Genomic DNA, 16966 nt, shown 5'->3' with positions numbered 1-16966 from the left:
TGAAATGCTTTGAGAGCAGAGGGGAAATGTTATGTGATTCAAGCCCCGTTCCTCCCAGCGAGAGGAATCCGGTGAATACAATATACTGTATTCTTCACATTCCTTCACCTCCCTGCGCTGTGTGTGTAAATGTGCTTGTTCCCTCCCCAGCTCCGGCAGCCTGGGCTGCAACCGGGAGCTGGATGCTGCAGCACCCATTTCCCAACCGGCTGGGCACCCATTGCACCCATCCGGAGGGATGAAGGGAACGCCAGGCAGGGGCTGGAGGAGAGCCCGGATCCCAGTCAAGGATAAAGCCCCTTCCCATCCTGAGCATCCCGATGCTCTCCCGGCCTCCCCCCAGGTGGGCTTTACTTATGGCAGAGGAGGGAACGGGGGGGCCGTGCCTCGAGCGGGTACTGGGCTGGGGGGGCCGAAGCCGCGCTGTGCCGAGCACGCGCCGCCCCGCCGGGGAGCCTGGGAGCTCAGCGTGACGTGTAAGGAGTCGAAAATAGAATCAATGCCGGTTTGTTCATGATAATAAATGGGAGCAAATTGCAAACAGTGGGTAAGTGACTGACAAACGCTGGTATTTTAATGTCCTCACAAAAGACCCATGTGTAAGTGGGACTTTGCATGAGTAATTCCATACATTTTTAATGGTGGACCCTGGGGGAGAATCAATCACGCTGCGCAGTTGAGTTTCCCTAATGCAAGGCACAACACAAAGCAATTTTGTATGGTAAGGCGGCGCTGAGAGCGGCCAGTTCCTCGCGCAGGGGAGGGTGGCACGGAGCCACTGGCTCCTCTCCCCCTCCGACGGCAAAGTCCTCCCAGGGACCTCTCCCCAGGAAACATCCCTTTGGAAAAGCCGGCTGCGTCTCCCCAGGAGTTACTGATGGAGCTGGGGTCTCACTGGGAAGGTTTCTCCGCCTTTGCGGGACCGAGCGGCTGTTATTGGGGGTTTGTGCGTGGAAGAAACGTGCTCAGCTGGGTCCTGGGTCATCCGCGGTACGGAGATGGGTCTGGCGGTGCTGGCTATCGCAGCGAGATGCTCTCCCCGGTGGTACCCAGGGACACTGGGGTTGGGTCCTGCCTTGGGATGTGGGGTCCTGCCTGGTTGCCAGCCTCCCTCCAGGGCTTCTGGTTTTCCGGAGCACCCTGAGGCTCTGCTCCAGGCTTGCCTGTGACCCGGGCTGCTGCCTGTGCATCTCTCCGTACCACCAAGAATAGCTCTCGGGGGAAAAAAAACGCCCTTACTGGTATTCTGGATGATCCTGGCTCCATTCATCTCTGGCAGGAGGATGCTTAATAAATATTAGCGAAGCCTCCCCACGGAGCAAGCCCAGGGCTGCACGGGCAGCAGCATCCCTGGGTGGTGGGTAGCACCCACTGCGCGGGAGCAGCACCCACTCAGTGCAGGGTGCTGCTCCCACAGCAGGAGGGTGTCGCTTGGGGACCTGGACCAGTTTGGGCCAGTTCATCCATTCTCTGTGATCCCAGGGCCTCAGCGTGGCCCCGCTGGTCCCGCAGCCACACACTGTGGCAGATGTGGCAGGAACCTTTTCTGCAAGGGCAGGCAGCAAGCGTTACCTTTTTGTGATGGAAATGTGGCCCTGCAGGAGCAAAAGGCTAATGTGCTCTGGGTAGCTGCTAAAACTTCTGCCAGGGATATATAGCACCTCATTTACGATGATATTTTTTATGCTGAAATGGAAGAAAGCAGCTGCTATCTGTACAAACAAAATTAGGCCAAAGGAGGAAAGTAATTTTGTAAAAGAAATAAGAAGATGCAGGGGGAGATGGATAGGAGACAGATGAATAAACACAATCTACATAGAAACTGATAAAAATTCAATTTCTGCTCACACACGTCCCGGTCTAGCTCACTCCCTTCCTCTCCTCTTCTCCACGCGCTCCGACGTTGTCTGCAGCCCTCGTGCATCCATCTGGGATGTGGGAGGCAAACACAATGATCCTATTCTGTCTTCGACACGCTGCAAAATTTTCTTTAATTACGGTTCTTTAATTCCTCTGACTCCAGCTTTATCTTCAATATTTTCCCCTTGCAAGCAGTGGGTGCCAGGGTGAGTGTCCCACGGGGTGGGATGGCCCCGGTGCCAGGGGGTCCCTCTGGGCACGACCCTGCTCCCACCACGGTGCTTCCATTGAGCAGGGCTACGGGGTACCCAGATGGGAGATCCGGGACTGTAACCCCGTGGGATGAAGGGGGTCGGAAGCAATCGGCAACTCCTGCGAGCGATCCGTGGTACCTACCGGTCTGGCTTTATCCCATTCTCAGGACCGCTGTCCCTGTAAACCTCAGCTCCCGGAGCTGTGGGAGCACATGGGGCTCTCCCTGATGCTCTTCAAGCACATTTAGTGCCTTTGGCTGTAGGTTATTAAAAAAACCCCACCTCTGGAAACTTCCCGGGGCTGCCCGTGCCTCGCACATCAGCTGCAAGCTGGGGTGGTGCGCTCTGACCGGCTGCGCAGCGGGAGCGATGCTGGGGAGGGAAGGACATTCCTTGGGTTCATCACGGCAATCCTGGCTGGAAAATTCATCAGCGTGTGCTTAATGACTCCCTGCCTGCACCTCTGCTCTCGGAGGACACTTCTCCTGCCTCTTCCTTCACCCTCTGATCGCGGGGGGAGCATCTCATCTGCTGACAGTCCCTTTAGGTGCATTTTTTCGCAGAGGCTGCGGGGGAACAGGACGCAATGGCTCTGTTTGATGCTGATGGTGGTGGCCTTTCTGGAATCGGGGGCTACAAGTTCACTCGGAGGAGCAGGAGGCCCGTGCGTCCTTGTAAAGCGTGGGGCTGAGGCAGAGAGGCTCTGTCGGAGCCTGACCCCCCCCTCCTGCCTTCCCCTCCTCCCTGCTCCCACTGCAGCCTCCCTGGCCCAGCACCGGGCTCTGGATGCACCCCAAGGTGCTGCACATCCGCGCCTGGCGCTGGGTGCATGTACGCGGGGGGGGTCTTGCATGTCCCCTATAGCCGGGGACGTGGGGCACGGGGCTTTGCACCGGCGTGGTCCGTCCCCACGGAGCAAGCGACAGCTCTGGGCGAGAGGGGATCGATGAGAGCAGAGCGAGTGCACTTTCAAATCTGTTCGAAGGGCAATGGAGCATGGAAACGGCCGTGCTGCCAGGGAGCGGGGCGCGTGCCACCGGGGCTGAGTCCTCCTCCTGCCACACACGGAGCCCTGGGGAGGCCAGACCCAATTCTGCCGGGTGCTGAGCAGCCCCGACAAGGCCCTGAGGGCTGGGGCTGTCCAGGGCAGCATGGAGCATCCTCGTGGTGTGGAACCTGCATCGTCCCCAGGGACCCCCGCTAAGGGGGCACCCAGGAGTGGGTGCTCTGCTCCGCTCTGGCGCCTGCCTCGGGTGTTTGGGAAGCTTCACGCTCTGCACCGGGGGTCACCAAGCTAGAGAGAGCCGGGAGGCGAGATGGAGAGTGTGGGCCACCCATGTCCCCATGAGCACCCACCTCCCCCGTGCGCACCCACCTCCCCCGTGCACACCCACGTCTCCCGTGCACACCCACGTCTCCCGTGCACACCCACGTGCGCGGAAGCTGAGCCGAGCTGCAGCCTGGTTTCCCTAGGAAACCGAGCGGAGGCCAAAATCACGCAGGGAGGTGCTGGAGGGGGCTCTGAAACGCGGCCCGAACAGCTCCGCACCCAGGGAGACTCACTGTCCCACCCGCCGCTCCGGGGACACCGATGGCAGTGACGGTGCGGTGGCACTCGGGCGGCTGCGGGTGCAAGAAGGGCTGTGCTGGTGGCAGCTCGGCTGCGGCGTGGGGGGGGTTGGAGAGGGGATTTTGGTGATGAAACACAGCCCCTGGGTGCTCCCCCAGCACTCACAAATGACTAAGATGGGGCGGTGAGGGGCTGTCACCGGGGCTGTCACCGGTGCTGGGGCATGTCCCTGCCTTTCTCGCTGCTGTGGGCTTGTGCAGGATCAGGGCTGCTCAAAGCTCACCCAGAGCATCCCTTCCTGAGGAACGCGGAGTTTAGGTCTATCCAGAGCCCCCATTCCGGTGCAGCCTGTAACCCTGCTGCCACAGGGGCTGGGAGGCCACATTTCCCAGGGAAGGAAGGAGGGCATCGTTTCAGGGTCGAGCCGGGACATCAGCCCTGGCTCCTCGGGCACCAGGCAGGCAGGCAAGGGAAGAGCTTCTCGCAGGTGGCAGGGTCACATCTTCGCCCAGCATGCTGCCTGCGTGCCAGCCCTCCTACACCTCCTTCTCCTCCTCCTCTTCCTACACCTCCTCTTCCTCCTCCTCCTCTCCTCCTCCTCCTCCTCTCCTCCTCCTCCTCCTCCTCCTCCTCCTCCTCCTCCTCCTCCTCCTCCTCCTCCTCCTCCTCCTCCTCCATGGGCCTTTCGCAGGCTGCCAAGTGAAGATGCATTTGCCGGGCTGCACGCTCCAAAAGTTGATAATTCCCCTCCAGGCAATTAAAAGGAAGCCATTTCTCCTCAATCAGCTGTATTTGAATATGGAAATGGTTTTTAATTACTCAGAGTCAATATCATTTTATCACTGAAATGTGTTTGAACGAGGTTTGCCGTATTTGCAGGGTGTCTAATAAGCTGAATGCAAATTCACTGTGATTCACGGTTTTTAAATGTTCTGATGAGCGAGGGAAGGTGCTGCCCTTTGAAGGTTTCATTCCCAGGCTCCTGCCGGGGCACGAAATGCCAGCCACCCCTCCTGCCCCGCCGGCTGCCGTGGGTGCAAAGGCAGGGGGGACATGGCAGGGGCCACGAACCCGGCGGGGACATGGGGACGGCAACTGCCCCTTCCCCGAGCGCGGCCATCCCCGGCTTGCCTGGCCCTGAACATGCCCGGGGTCAGCTCCGCACGGAGGTAATGACAGCTCGGCATCGTTAGATCCCCGGCTATTGTCTCCTGATTAATTTGCTAATTATGTTCTGCTTTTATCCAAAGGGCCTGGCGGTGGTGCGGAAATGTCAGGCACTTGTTTATGCCCCAGGTTGCTGGCTGAGCGACAACGGCAGGGTCCCGGAGGAGCCACGCGTAACCTGGCCCTGCCGGCTCCGGCATCACCGCGCCGTGGCTCCCACGGGGCCAGGACCGAGCTGCTGCCTCTGCCACCGCCTCCCCTGGCAGCCTTGGGCCTGTCCTTTTGCCTCAGTTTCCCCCATGGTGCGAGCTGAAAATATCCAGATCCATCTCCCTGCACGCTCCAGGGGTGGGGAGCACTGGCACGGTGGCCCCAATGCCACCACACCGTGGCAGGGACTGACTGTTGGTGGCTGCGGTCCCTGTGCCTCTGCGGGGCTGTCACTTGGAGGGGGGGCAAAGCACACAGCACCCGTGGCAAAGGTGACCAGGGCAGCTTCCCTCGGGTGCAGCCCCTCATCTACCGCAGCCTCCTGCACCCCATGCATCCCAGTTCACAGCTTACTGGGAGGCACTGGGGCTCCAGCCCCCTGGAGGAGAGGTCCCCAGAGATGCCACCCCCCCGCTGAAAAGGGGACAGGGGACGCGGCCGAGTGGCTTCCCAACATCCAACCTCTGGGTTTTCCTGCTGCGAAAACCCATCAGGTGTCGGCATTGAACACCACGCTCCTGCAAGACTGAGCAGCCGAGATAACATCCCTGCTGATGGCTTCAGCCAGGCTTTCTGCAGCCCTCATGTTTATTAATCGAGATGAATATTTATGCAAAGTTTCTTGCTCTTGAGCAGTTGCTCATGTGCAGGCGCGATCCGGCTACCGCTGCCAGTTTGGGCAGTGAAATGGCTCCGGTGGCCGGAGGCTGCAGGCAGCAGCCCTGCGGTGGGACGGAGCAGGGCTGGGTGTGAGCTTGCTCCTTGCCAGGCTGCTCCAGCTCAGGGATGATCTCCCAGCACATTGGGATCCAGAGGGATTTATCCTCGCTGAAGTCCTGGGATGGAGCAGGGCTGTTTTCTGGTGTGTGGAGACCCGGAGGCGAAAATCTCGCAGTGTCCCACACGCTGGCTCCTCACCGATGCTGTGCTCATCCCTCCATCCCACAGGTCCAGGAGGCAGCCTCTGCACTCTCACCCAGCAGAAACTCTCCCAGTTTCTCCCAGAAATTCTCCCCAGAGCGCCTGGCCCAGCGCCTCGAGTCCTTCATGCTGCCCTACATCGTGCCAAGGCATCATCTCCATGTTGGAGCAGATGGACATGGGATCAGCTCCAGACCATCCTTCTGCCTGGAAAAATCAAAATGAAGATGCAGAGCGAGACCCATCTTCCTGGACACAACAGCCGTGTCCGTAGATCTGGGAGCTGCTTGGGATCGGCTGTTGGCTGCGCCGCCGTGGCAGTGCTCCTCGGTCCAGAACAAACCCCAAAGTGAAATTTATTTTAGAGCTTATTCATATCCTTCCTTTTCAGCTCATTGCACAGGCTTCCCTCGCTCCTTTTCCTTTGCTTTTCTCCCTGCCACCACTAGCCGAAAACTTCACGTGAAGGTACTTCGGAGGGGAGCAGCAGCTGTGGGCAGCTGGTGCCGGGCTGGTCCAGCCGTCCCGGTGATGGGCACCGACCAACTGGCAAAGGCTCCTCCGCCGGCACTTACTGCCTCTTCCCATTAGAGCGGATTATCTTGCAAACCAAACTGTCCTGTTTATCGCTGCTTTTGTTTTTTCACTGGAGCAATTCACAGCGAAGTTTATGGGAAGCGGTTCAGACAGGCGGCTGCAGTTACCACCTTCTCGGGGGCTGCCTTCTGCTCCCGTCTCGCCCCGCGGTTCGAGCTGAGATGCTCCTGCTAAGCCTTTCTGAAAAGCTGCTGCTCCGTGCCCTGCTCGGGGGAGACGAGCCCTGGGGATCGGGCCCATCGGGAACCACGGGAGCTTGGGGGCTGGTTGCAGTATCCCCACATCCCCCCGGCTGGGAGCTGGAGTCGCTTTCTTCCCTGAATCCTCATCCAGGGCCAAGCACAGAGTAGCTGCCATCTCGGTGACTCTCCCCTGTCCCTGATTTCTGTGCCAAATGAAGGAGAAATAAGAGCCCGGCGTCGGAAAAGCAACGATGCCGGCTGCCTCAGGAGCCCTGGCTGGGGGTGAGGGCTGGGCCGGTTCCTGCCCGGTGCTGGCTGTCCCGACGGTGCCCGTGGGTGGATGCTGTTAGCCGTGGCAGCAGCGCCAGCATAATGATCGTGGCGGCACTGGGGACCTTGTGTCAACCTGGCGGGTTATTATTGCCTTAATGGACAGGTCTAATTCCCATCCAGCAGGCAAAGCCCTGGTGTTACAACCTCCGCACGCGCGGGCGCTGCTCTAATTATGCCCTGCGAGCTGCGCTGCTTGTGCTGATCCTCAGCCCCCCCCGAATCCACGGGCACGGGTGAGGCTGAGAGCCCTGATCAGTGTTTTCCCTGCATCCCGGCAGTTCACAGGGGTGAGGAAGACCCTGGGGGCTGCGGGCACTCACACAGATCACCGGGGAGATGCTTTGTTTTGGCTGTGGGGTTTCCAGCACCTTCCTGAGCTCTGCCTGGCGCAGGGGGCTGGTGGGGGGGCCTGAGCACCCCTCTTGCCTTGCTTTAGGCTGGGGGCACGGCCGGTGGCAGAGCTCACGCTGCGGCTGGGGGAAGGTTTGCAGGGATGCAGCAGCAACAAGCAGCTCCGGAGAGCACCCAGTTGTCCTGGTAACAGTGGGTGCCTCTGGTTCCCGCAGCTTGGGCTCCCCCCCCGCCCCAGCACTGGAGCCTTACAGCCCCTCCTTGCCACAGGCAGGGTCTCACCAGAGGCAGAGGAGATTTTCGGTGATGCTGCCTGCAGCAGCGGGGAGCCTGGGGCAGGGGGGGGGTGATGTGGAGGCTGGAAATGACTCCCTCGCTGGAAGGGCAGCAGCAGGCACAAGGTGATGTTACGTGCACGACCATGGGCGGTGGCCAGGCCTGGTGGCAGCGGGCTCTTGCAGGACAGAGCGATGCAAGCCAGGCTGTGCCACAGCCAGGACCAGGGTCGGGGCAGAGCCCACGGGCACTGCACATCCTGCATCGCATCCCGCATCGCATCCCGCATCGCATCCCACATCGCATCCCACATCGCATCCTGCGTTGCATCCTGCATCACTTGCAGGGCAGCGGTAGCTGGTGACAAGCGATGCGTTTGGAAATTTGGAAGGATATCAAGTGTGCAGACCTATTTGGCTGCGGGAGCAAATACCTCGCGGGAAGCAGAGAGCGTGACCCAGAGAGCCATGGGTTTGGGATCGCCCTTCTGCTGAGCTGCAGCCGCTGCAATGATCTGTATTTACAGAGACGGGTTCTGGAATATCCTCCAGTTATGTCTGAGCTAATGATGCTTTTCTCCCTGGATAAAGAACAGTCTGAAAAGCTGGTGTGCTTTCTTTCAGCCTTGACCCAGAGGGGATGAGTGTCTGTCTGGGGACGCCGGGTCAGGCACCCACAGGCCGCAGGGGAAGACTGGGAAAAGGGAACGCCAGGGAGGGAAGGAGCTGAACTGCACAAAGGTCTCAGGTGGATACGACCCTGCACTTCCAGCCATGCCGGGCTGGATTAGGACTGGCGCTGAGCTACAGATCCCCAGGGTGCTGAGCAGTGGTCCTGGTGGTGCCTCCTGCTACCGGGTTTCTGCCTCTGTCACGTGCAGCCCCAGACGGAGGCTGCAAGGGACCACCCAGAGATCTGTGCACCCCCAGGGCTGAGCACAGCGCACGCAGCGCTGGGCAGGATGCAGCCAGCGGAGGTGGACAGGCAGGCGATGGGAACACGCCGCATTTCCAGCTGTGCTGCTCCTGCGGCGTGGCAGCGAGGCCGTGCCACATCCCGCCGGGCTCCTCGCTGTGGCGCTGGGGCTCAGCGGCAGTGACGCCCTGTCCCCTCCAAGCCAGAGGTCCCCGTGCTCCTGGCGGGCTCTGTCCTGGGCAGGATCTGGACCAGAGCGGAGCCTCTGGGCCGGCTGCTCTCAGTTGCCCGTGGGCCACCAAGATGCTCAGGTTTATCCCATCTGTGCACGGCCTTCACATGTGAAACTGCAGCTCTGCAGCCCCCCCCAAACACCACCGTGGCTCCGGGAGTCTGACATCCTCCGTGTCACACACACTCGTGCCACGTTTGTGCAACCGTGGGGTGTGCCAGCCCCGTTTCTCACCAGGTGCTGACGCTCCAGGCCTCCCCGCATCCCACACCTCCCCGCACCCCTGCAAAGCGTGCCACGCCAAGGCCCGCACGTGTGTGCAACACGGCTGCTGGCAGGGAGCGCGTTTATCCCGCGCAGGGGCGTGCCACGCACGCTGTTGTGCACGCGTGCGCTGCCCACGCCTCAGCAAGCACGAACGGACCCCTCGTGTGCACGCACGACCGACCCACCCGCGCACCCGCAGGCGCAACCCCCCCCCCAACCTTTGCACGCACGAACCAATTCCCGCGTGTGCGAGCACACGCCACCCACGCACCCTGCCCCCCCCCCCCAGGAGCACAACACCCGTGTGCGTGCGCACACCACATCCACGCGTGTGCAGCCCTCCGCATGCACAAACACGCTCACAAACACCCCCCCTCCGAGCGCTGCAGCATCCCGGGGGTCACCTTCCCCCCCCCCCCCCCCCCCCCCCCCCACCCCGCAACACCGCTCCGGGGGTGGCGGCGGTGCCGTGGGTGGGTGGCGGGGGGGGGGACGGACACGGACACGGACACCCACCCACCCACCTCTCCCCGTCCTCCCCCCCCCTCCCGCCCCCGGTCTCCTGAAGGCGGCCCCGCCGCCGCGCAGGCTCCCCGCCATGCCCGCCGCTGTCACACCGCCCCGCGCCCGGCGCATGCAGCAAGTGCCCGAGCCGAGCGCGCCGCCGCCGCCGCCGCCGAACCGGCCCCCGCCTCCTCCCCCCCCCTCCCTCCCTCCCTCCTTCCCCCCCCCCACCGCCGCCGCCAGCCGCCGACCGCCGCCACCTGGGGCCCTGGCGCGCCGCGCGCCCCGCTCCCCGGCCACCGCGCGCCGCCGCGCTCCCCCGGGCGCGCCCGGGCACCGGCTGATGACTGCTGCTGGCTGCTTCCGTGCCGCATGCTGCTGCTGCTGCTGCTACCGCCGCCGCCGCCGCCGCCGCTCGGGGATGGCCAGCCCGCTGCACGCCGCGCCGCGCCGGGGCTACACGCGCTGCTGACGGAGCGCAGGTAAGAGGCGGCGGGGATACACACCCCCCCCCGGTGCACCGAGACCCCTCCACCCCCCCCACCCACCCCCTCGGTTCGGTGTACCGATCCCCCCCCCCCCCCCCCCCCGTCTCCTTCCCGGTGCACCGCGGTGCGCACCGCTTTCCCCCCCCCCCCCTCCCTCCACCCCCCCGCCGCTTCTCTCCGCGGCGCAGCGGGGGCGGCAGCTCGCCGGGGATGCGGGATGCGGCGGTCGGTGCTGCCGGTTGGCAGAGCCCCGGTTTCGCCCTGCCATCTCCCCCGCCCATCCCGGGACAACTTTCCTGCCCCGGTAACGGGGCTGCGAGGCCGGGGAGTTGAAGCCGCGCCGCGGTACCGGGGGTGCCCCGTGCCCGGTGCCCGGTGCGGGCAGTGGTATCCCCGGGGCGGCCCCGGCCCTGCCTGGAAGTTGCGCGGGGCTGCGGCGGCGGCGGCGGCGGCGGGGGGCTCGGCACCGGGGTTGGCTGCGAGCGGTGGGCATGCCCGGGGCTGCCGGTCCTCCTCCTCCGGGGCTGCCGGTTCCCCCCCCCCCCCCCCGGGGTGCCGGTCCCTCCCCACAAGCGATGTCAGGGCTCCGGCAGCCCCCCCGGCGGAGGGGCTGCACGCCTGTCGGTGGGCACATGTGTGTTGCTGGGCACACGCGTGGCACCGCGGTGCCGTGGCGTGTCATACAGCAAGGCCACGGGCACCCGGCTGCCCGCCGGCATCCCTGCCAGCCGCGGCGTGGGCACACGTGTGCTGCCAGCCCGGCACGCGTGGGTGCTCGGCGGGTTGGGCTCCCCACGCCGGAGCTGGCCCCGCGTCGTCACCCCCGGCCAGGGCCCTCAGGGAATCGGCACGCACCGGGGTGCGTGGGCAGGCGTGTTGGCGGCGCCCCGGCAGCGGGCAGGCGGTTTTGCATCTCTTCCCTGCGTGGGGCTTTGTTCGGTGCCAGCGTGGAGGGCTGCGGGAAGCCCCCGCGCCACGGCCGTGCCGCCGGGGCGAGCGGCGCCCGGGGACCGTGGGCGTGCAGCGAGGGCACACGTGGGCGCCCAGCGTGTGTCGGCGCGGGCACGTGCGGCGTACAGGTGGCAACCGGATCTGGGGGGGAGCGGGGGAGCTGCTTCCCTTCCCAGGGGCCCCGGCGAACCCTGGGGTTCGTGGCGGGAGCGGTGCCACGTGTGCACGCGCGTGTGCCCACGCAGGTCACTTGTTGAAGCACGGGGAGATTTTTCCGCAAGCCCGGCCGGCGCCGAGGGTGCGTGTGCACCGCGCCTGCACGGTCGGTGCCGGGGGCTCGCGGCGGCGCAGCGTGTGAACAACCCTTTGCTTTTCTAGGTCATGTCGCTGCTGCCTGTGCTGGATGGCGCCTGGCAGCCGGGGCCGCCGGTGACGTGGGGAGGTGGCCCCGGGGTGGCCGGGCTGCGTTGCGGCAGAGAGTCCGGTTGGGGTTTCTGGCGGGGCGCTGCCGACGGCTGGGGCGCGCGTGGAGCCGGCGACGCGGGGCTGGCGCTGAGCCGTGCCGTCGGGAGAGCTCCTGGTGGGCGGCGGGGCGGTTATTTGGCACTGACCTCTCCCCCCCCCCCCTCCAAGCCCCGCCGTCGAAGGCGGTGGCGGCGGCTGAGCCGAGGAGGGCTCGTGGGGAGGGAGCCGGCTCATGGTGCTCGCACCGGGTGCCCGTGGGGAGGAGCGGGGCGGCGCGGCTGTCGTCACCATCGCCTGGCTGCCCTCCGGCCGCCCTCGTCGGGGAGGCTCGGCGCCCCGTTTCCCAGCGGGGTTCGTTACCGGCGGCGTGGATGGCGGCGGGTGCTGGAGTTGGCCGTGGGGCAGTGCCAGCCCCTCTGTGCCGGAGCCTGGCAGCGGCTCCTCTTCAAGGCCTGCCCAGTTGCTTGTCAAACCAGCTTGACCCTGCTTTGATCCAAGGAGTTTGCAAGAAGCTGGGATCCTACAAATTTGGTCTGTGCTGGAGAGAAAATGGATACGGAGCTGGCATCGCAGGCGGCTCTCTCTCCGACCGGCAGCTGCGTGGCAGAGGTGCTCCAGCACCAGCTGGGACACGCTGCCTGCTCTTCCCGGTTGCCTCCGGCTCTTCTCGACACCTCTAAGGACCTTCGGCAGCGCGGCTCTTCTGCCCGGCGTGACACCTCTGCCGTGCCGGCAACAGGCGTTGGGCCGGGGGTGCCGGGCTTTTCCTGGAGAGCTGCAGTGGGCTCTGTCCTCCCCGGTGGGCTGCCGAGAGCCCGGCCCTGGCACCAGCCTCCCACACAGAACAGTGGGAATAGATGGGTTTTCCTTCGCTTGGGCTGTTCCCATCGCTGCTGAATCCCTGCGCTCCGGCTTGGACGGGGGCTGCAAGATGGGCTGCCCGTGCCCCCTCTGCCCGGAGGAAGAAGATGCTCGGACGGACGGATGGATGCACAGCCCATGGGATGAGCCGCTAGCCCTGGTCCAGCCCCCGCCGCCCCCGCACAGCCCTCGGGGCTGGGCTGCTGCGACGCCTCAACGCTCCTCCATGGGAATTTGGACCGAGGCCCTGCAAACTCATTTCCTACCATGGAGCCGTCCTCTAATGGGGACAGGGCTGGCTCTGGGCCACCCGGCTCGGTTGCCAAGCATCAGAGGTTCCGTAGCTCCTCGGTGCTCACGGGGGCCATCGCGTCCCCCCTGCTCTCATCCCGTCTGTTCGTTCTTGATGTCCTCCAAGAGCGGGCTGGAGCCAGGCCCCTTCTCCTCCTCGGGGCACCTCGGAGGCTCCCGGCGGATCTGGGTCTGGCTGAGACGGTGGGTTACAAAAAAACTCCCCTTCTGGAATGAGCACACATCCAGGCTGCCCCCCTCCTGCTGCCACCCCTGCGACTCGGCCCCCGCTTTGGAGCCCTCCTGGGGCTCTCAGCCCCCCCCATCCCTTTGCCGTACGGTGCTAGGGCAGGATGGAGCTGATGGAGAAGAGGGAGCCGCATCCCAGCAACATGGAAACTACTCGGAAGAGGCCGCGGGAGAGCGACGGGAGCAGCCGCGGCTGCTGCAGCCCCTGCGGGTGCCCTGCTGCCGGGGGGGGGGTGTGGGGGGGGACTCGCCTCCAGGGACCCCCGCAGCTGCGGAGGAGGAGGCAGCACACCCTGTTCCTTGGCAGAGCGTAATCCCTAATCCTGGTGGAGATTTCACTGTGCTGTCTCTCGGCCTTGCTTTTGGAGTGGAGTTTTACCAACAGCAGTTAAGTAAAATAAATAAAAAGGCCTGTGCTTGCCAGTGCTAGCGAGGCTGAGCCAGTGATTGGCAAAGCGGCACCATTAATTACAGCTCGGTGCTGCTGCCAGCCTGCCTGCTTCAGGAAAGGTGGTGGCAGAGCGCCGGGGAAGCCAGAGGGAGAGGGGGAGTGCGTGGGGAAGGGGGAGACGTGGGAGCGCAGAGCGGGGGGAAACGTGGTCCCGAGCGCCGGGGGGGATTGTGCCGCGGTGGGTGGAAGCGGCACGGATACCCGTCTACCCGCCGAGTGCCCGTGCGTGCACGGGAGCCCACGCGTGCACGCACGTGTGCGCGCACATGCTTTGCGGGAAGCCGTGTTTTCGGGGGGCGAGGACTGAAGGCTGTGATCTCAGTGAGGTTGCTCCGGTACTTTCGCCCGGCGATGCTCACAGCGTTGATTAGTTGGCGGAGAGGCTGCGTCGGTGCTGCTGAGGGCCGGGCAGGGGCTTGGTGCTGGGGGTTCCTCGTGCCGGGAGGACGGGCGCAGAGCGGCGAGGGTTGAGCGTGGAGGTAGCGGAGGCGGCTTTGAAGTTCCCGGATGCCTTTGAACTGCTAGTGAAGATCCTGGAAATTGGAGGGTTGCAGACTCTCCTGACGGGAAGAGCTCCTTACGGTGCTTTGTTCGTCGGCATCACCTCTGGGCAGGCAGGGATGTGCTCCCATGGGATGGAGCCCGTTTTGTGGCCGCATGGCCGTGCCGTGCTGCCGGCCAGCCTGCTTCTCCCCAGATGCCGATGCCGTTCCCATCGTGGTTCAACACCGAGGACTGCCCAGTCCTTCCTTACCCTCGTGCCCTTGTCCCGAGCCATCCTCACGTTAGGAATTCTTACAGATCGTGTATTTTCTACAGCCTATTAAAAGAACACTGCCGGGTTAAAAACCGTGTCTCTCAAAACCCAAATCTCCTTTACTTTGCTATTAATCGTTTTTCAGATTATTAATGCCAGCGGGGTTTAGTGCCGCCTGTTTATCACTTTTGGGGCTGGTTGGTTGTTTCTGGCTTTGCCTGGCCAGAGAGGGGCGGCCACAGCCGACCAGAAGCGCGATGGTCAGGAGCCGGCCCCCACCGTGCCGGGAGGATGGAGCTGGACCAGGTCCCTGCCGAAATCCCCGTTCAGGCGAAGCATCTTCAGAGAAACAACCTGTTTGTGTAGCGCGAGCGGGGCTGGTGTGAAGCAGTGCCTTTTCCTGCTGTGCCGCGGCTGCTGGCGAGGGAGAGGCGAGCCCTGGTTGGATCCTGCCGGTTACCGGAGCCAGGAGGGATGCGATGGCAGCGATGGAAAGGGACCGTGCTCTGACTGCCGAGGACGGGGAGCCCGGGATGTCGCTTCTGCACGGTCGCTTCCCGGCTCTGTGATGGCTCTTTAAAAGCCTTAATTAAAAACCCACCCCCTTCCCCGTGCCCGGGCGGGGAACAAAGGCAAATGGAAGGGGCTGGAGCGGGTGCTGCGGCGGGCGAGCGTGCCAGCCTGTGCCAGCCATCCTCTAGGTGCCATCCCCGTCCCCAGGGAGCAGTGCCCGCTCCCGCAGCAGCCCAACAAGGCGTTTGGGTGCGGCGGGTCCCTGGGGGCAGCCGGCATCCCCCCCATCCGCAGGCTTTGCCACCGGTGCCGGGATGCAGATGCTGGTGCCAGGCGGTTTCTTCCGCGTGGACCGAGGCCGTTTCGGAGGGGCGATGGGCAGCGGGGCTGTGCCCTGGCACCCCGGCGAGGCTGGGCTCACCCTTGCCGGAGCACACCGACGGCGATGCTGTGGGGTGTGAGGTCCTCGGTCCACACCGTGCCGGGTGGGGGGTGACGGTGGCCCCTTCTCGAACCGCTCGGCAACTCCCGCTGGGTGACTGGGTGCCCCAGATGTTAAATATCTTCTCGGGCCCAGCTTGCAGCTCAATGAAATATTTTCACTGCAGCAGCAACAGCAAGCACTGCAGGGAGCGGGGCTGGTGCTGAACGAGCTGTATCAGATTTGATCTGCTCTTAACGAGCCCTGGCCTTCAGGAGCAGCTACGGCACGGTGCCGGGCTCTCGGGCAGCCGCAGCGTTGGGCCCGGCAGGTTTTTTGGGGTGGGGGGAGGCTCCCCGTGGTCCAGAGCACCTGGGTCTTGCACGGTGCCGTGTTTAAAACGCGGGAAGCCCGGGGAGGCACAGCAGTGGACTGCCTGGCCGTGCCCATCCCCGCTGAGCGTCCCAGTAGCCGGTTTGCCCCAGCGGCAGCCAGGCAGGCAAGCTGGCCACCGGCAGGAGCCGGGCAGGAGGGACGGACGGATGGCGGTGCCGGAGCATCCTTCCTCGCTGCTCCCGGGCGAGGGAAGCAAGCACCATCTTGTGTCCCTGCCAGGCTGCAGGAGCCCCAGGAGCTCGCTGCAGAACGGCAGCGTGTCCCTGCCTGACCTCCTCCTCCTCTGCCTCCTCCTCCTCCTCCTCCCATCCCCGGCTCTCCTGGAGCAGTGGAGGGCTGTGACTCGCCGGGGGACCCCAGATCCTTGCTGGGTGCTGGAGGAGCATCAGGGGGGGATGCCCATGGGGCTCCCCGCTCTGGCTGCCCCTTGGTTCCCTGCTGCTGCTGCCGCGGGTGGGGGGGGGTCTCCTGCTGAATTCCCCAGGGTCTCCCAGGGGTGGAAGTGGCTGCGGGAAAGTGAGGTTTTCTTTTGCCCCAGATCTCCCTGCTTACATCAGGGGGTCCCGCCTGGATCCGACCCCAGGCCTGGCTGCTTCCACTGGCTCCATCCCAGCTCCTTTCTCCCCATGCCTGCGTGCCACCGGCGGGGGCCGGCTGCCGGCACCGAGCCCCCGTGCTGCCGGGGCAGCGGGAGCCAGCGCCAGCCTGTTGCATGAGAGCCGGGTTATTTTTAGCTCTCTAATGTGCCTGTTGTGGCTTCGGCGCAGGCTCGGCCGAGGCTCGGGCTCCCTCCCCGATGAGCGGGGGGATGCCCTGGTACCAGGGCCTCAGCCAGGGGTGATTTGGGGGCAGGAGACGTTCTTCGGGGACGGAGAAGAGCATCCCTGCGTCATGCCGAGCACTCGGCATCCCTCACGCATAACTGGGACGGAGGGGAGCGGGGCCCTCGGTGATTTTGGAAATCAACCTCCGGAATGGCATCCATCCCTTGCGGTCACCCCGCCGTCCCTGGGGCTGCCCCCTCGCTGCCGCTGCCCCGGGCGCAGGCTGGCCCGGCAGGGCGATGCCAACACACGCGCGCGGTGGCCTCGGCCTCTGTAGAGCCACGCTCCGGTCCTGCTTAATAAGGCCACCGTGTGCATTATTTTATTAATGAGTTATTAAAAAGCTATCCACGGCGATGCTGCTGCGTACCCAGCGTGGTGTCCAAGAAATATGTACTTTAACGATCGCTCGCCCTGTGCCGGGCTCTCGCGGCGGGTGGGGGGGACACCATGCTGTTGGGGTGCCCGTGCACCCCCAGCACATCGCCCCAGGCTCCTTCACTGAGCAGCCGGCCTGTCCCCATGGTGCTCTGGGGCACCAGCAATAGCTACGAGGCTTTTTCTAGCCCCGCCTGGGCAGAAGCTCTTTGGTGGCTCTTTGCCCAGGTTGTGCTTGGCCGGCTCCGGTGGGTGAGCCGAGGGCAGGGGGGGGGTCGCTGC

The 16966-nt window shown here is 64.3% G+C and overlaps 1 protein-coding gene across 7 annotated transcripts in view; it reads left to right on the top strand.

The window, feature by feature from the left end:
- Nucleotides 1-16966, top strand: part of ADGRB2 (adhesion G protein-coupled receptor B2) — a 112428-nt gene that overhangs the window by 73780 nt on the left and 21682 nt on the right. Inside the window, exon 1 of one of the 7 annotated variants that reach the window (XM_030040058.2) lies at nucleotides 10001-10121. The exons of 4 other annotated variants lie outside the window; for them this stretch is intronic. Coding sequence is in view for 2 of the 3 variants with exons in the window: in XM_030040053.2 (XP_029895913.1) it covers nucleotides 10345-10431 (87 nt within the window). In the remaining variant the exon portion in view is untranslated. Of the gene's footprint in view, nucleotides 1-10000; nucleotides 10122-10322; nucleotides 10432-16966 lie in introns of those variants that run through there. 2 more of the 7 variants (XM_030040055.2, XM_030040053.2) reach the window with 2 other exon arrangements.

This window comes from Aquila chrysaetos, chromosome 16 (assembly GCF_900496995.4).
Source record: "Aquila chrysaetos chrysaetos chromosome 16, bAquChr1.4, whole genome shotgun sequence".
In the NCBI taxonomy this organism is placed as follows: Eukaryota; Metazoa; Chordata; class Aves; order Accipitriformes; family Accipitridae; genus Aquila; species Aquila chrysaetos.
The sequence above is the reverse complement of the archived record's forward strand: the minus strand, read 5'-3'. Positions and strand labels throughout refer to the sequence as shown.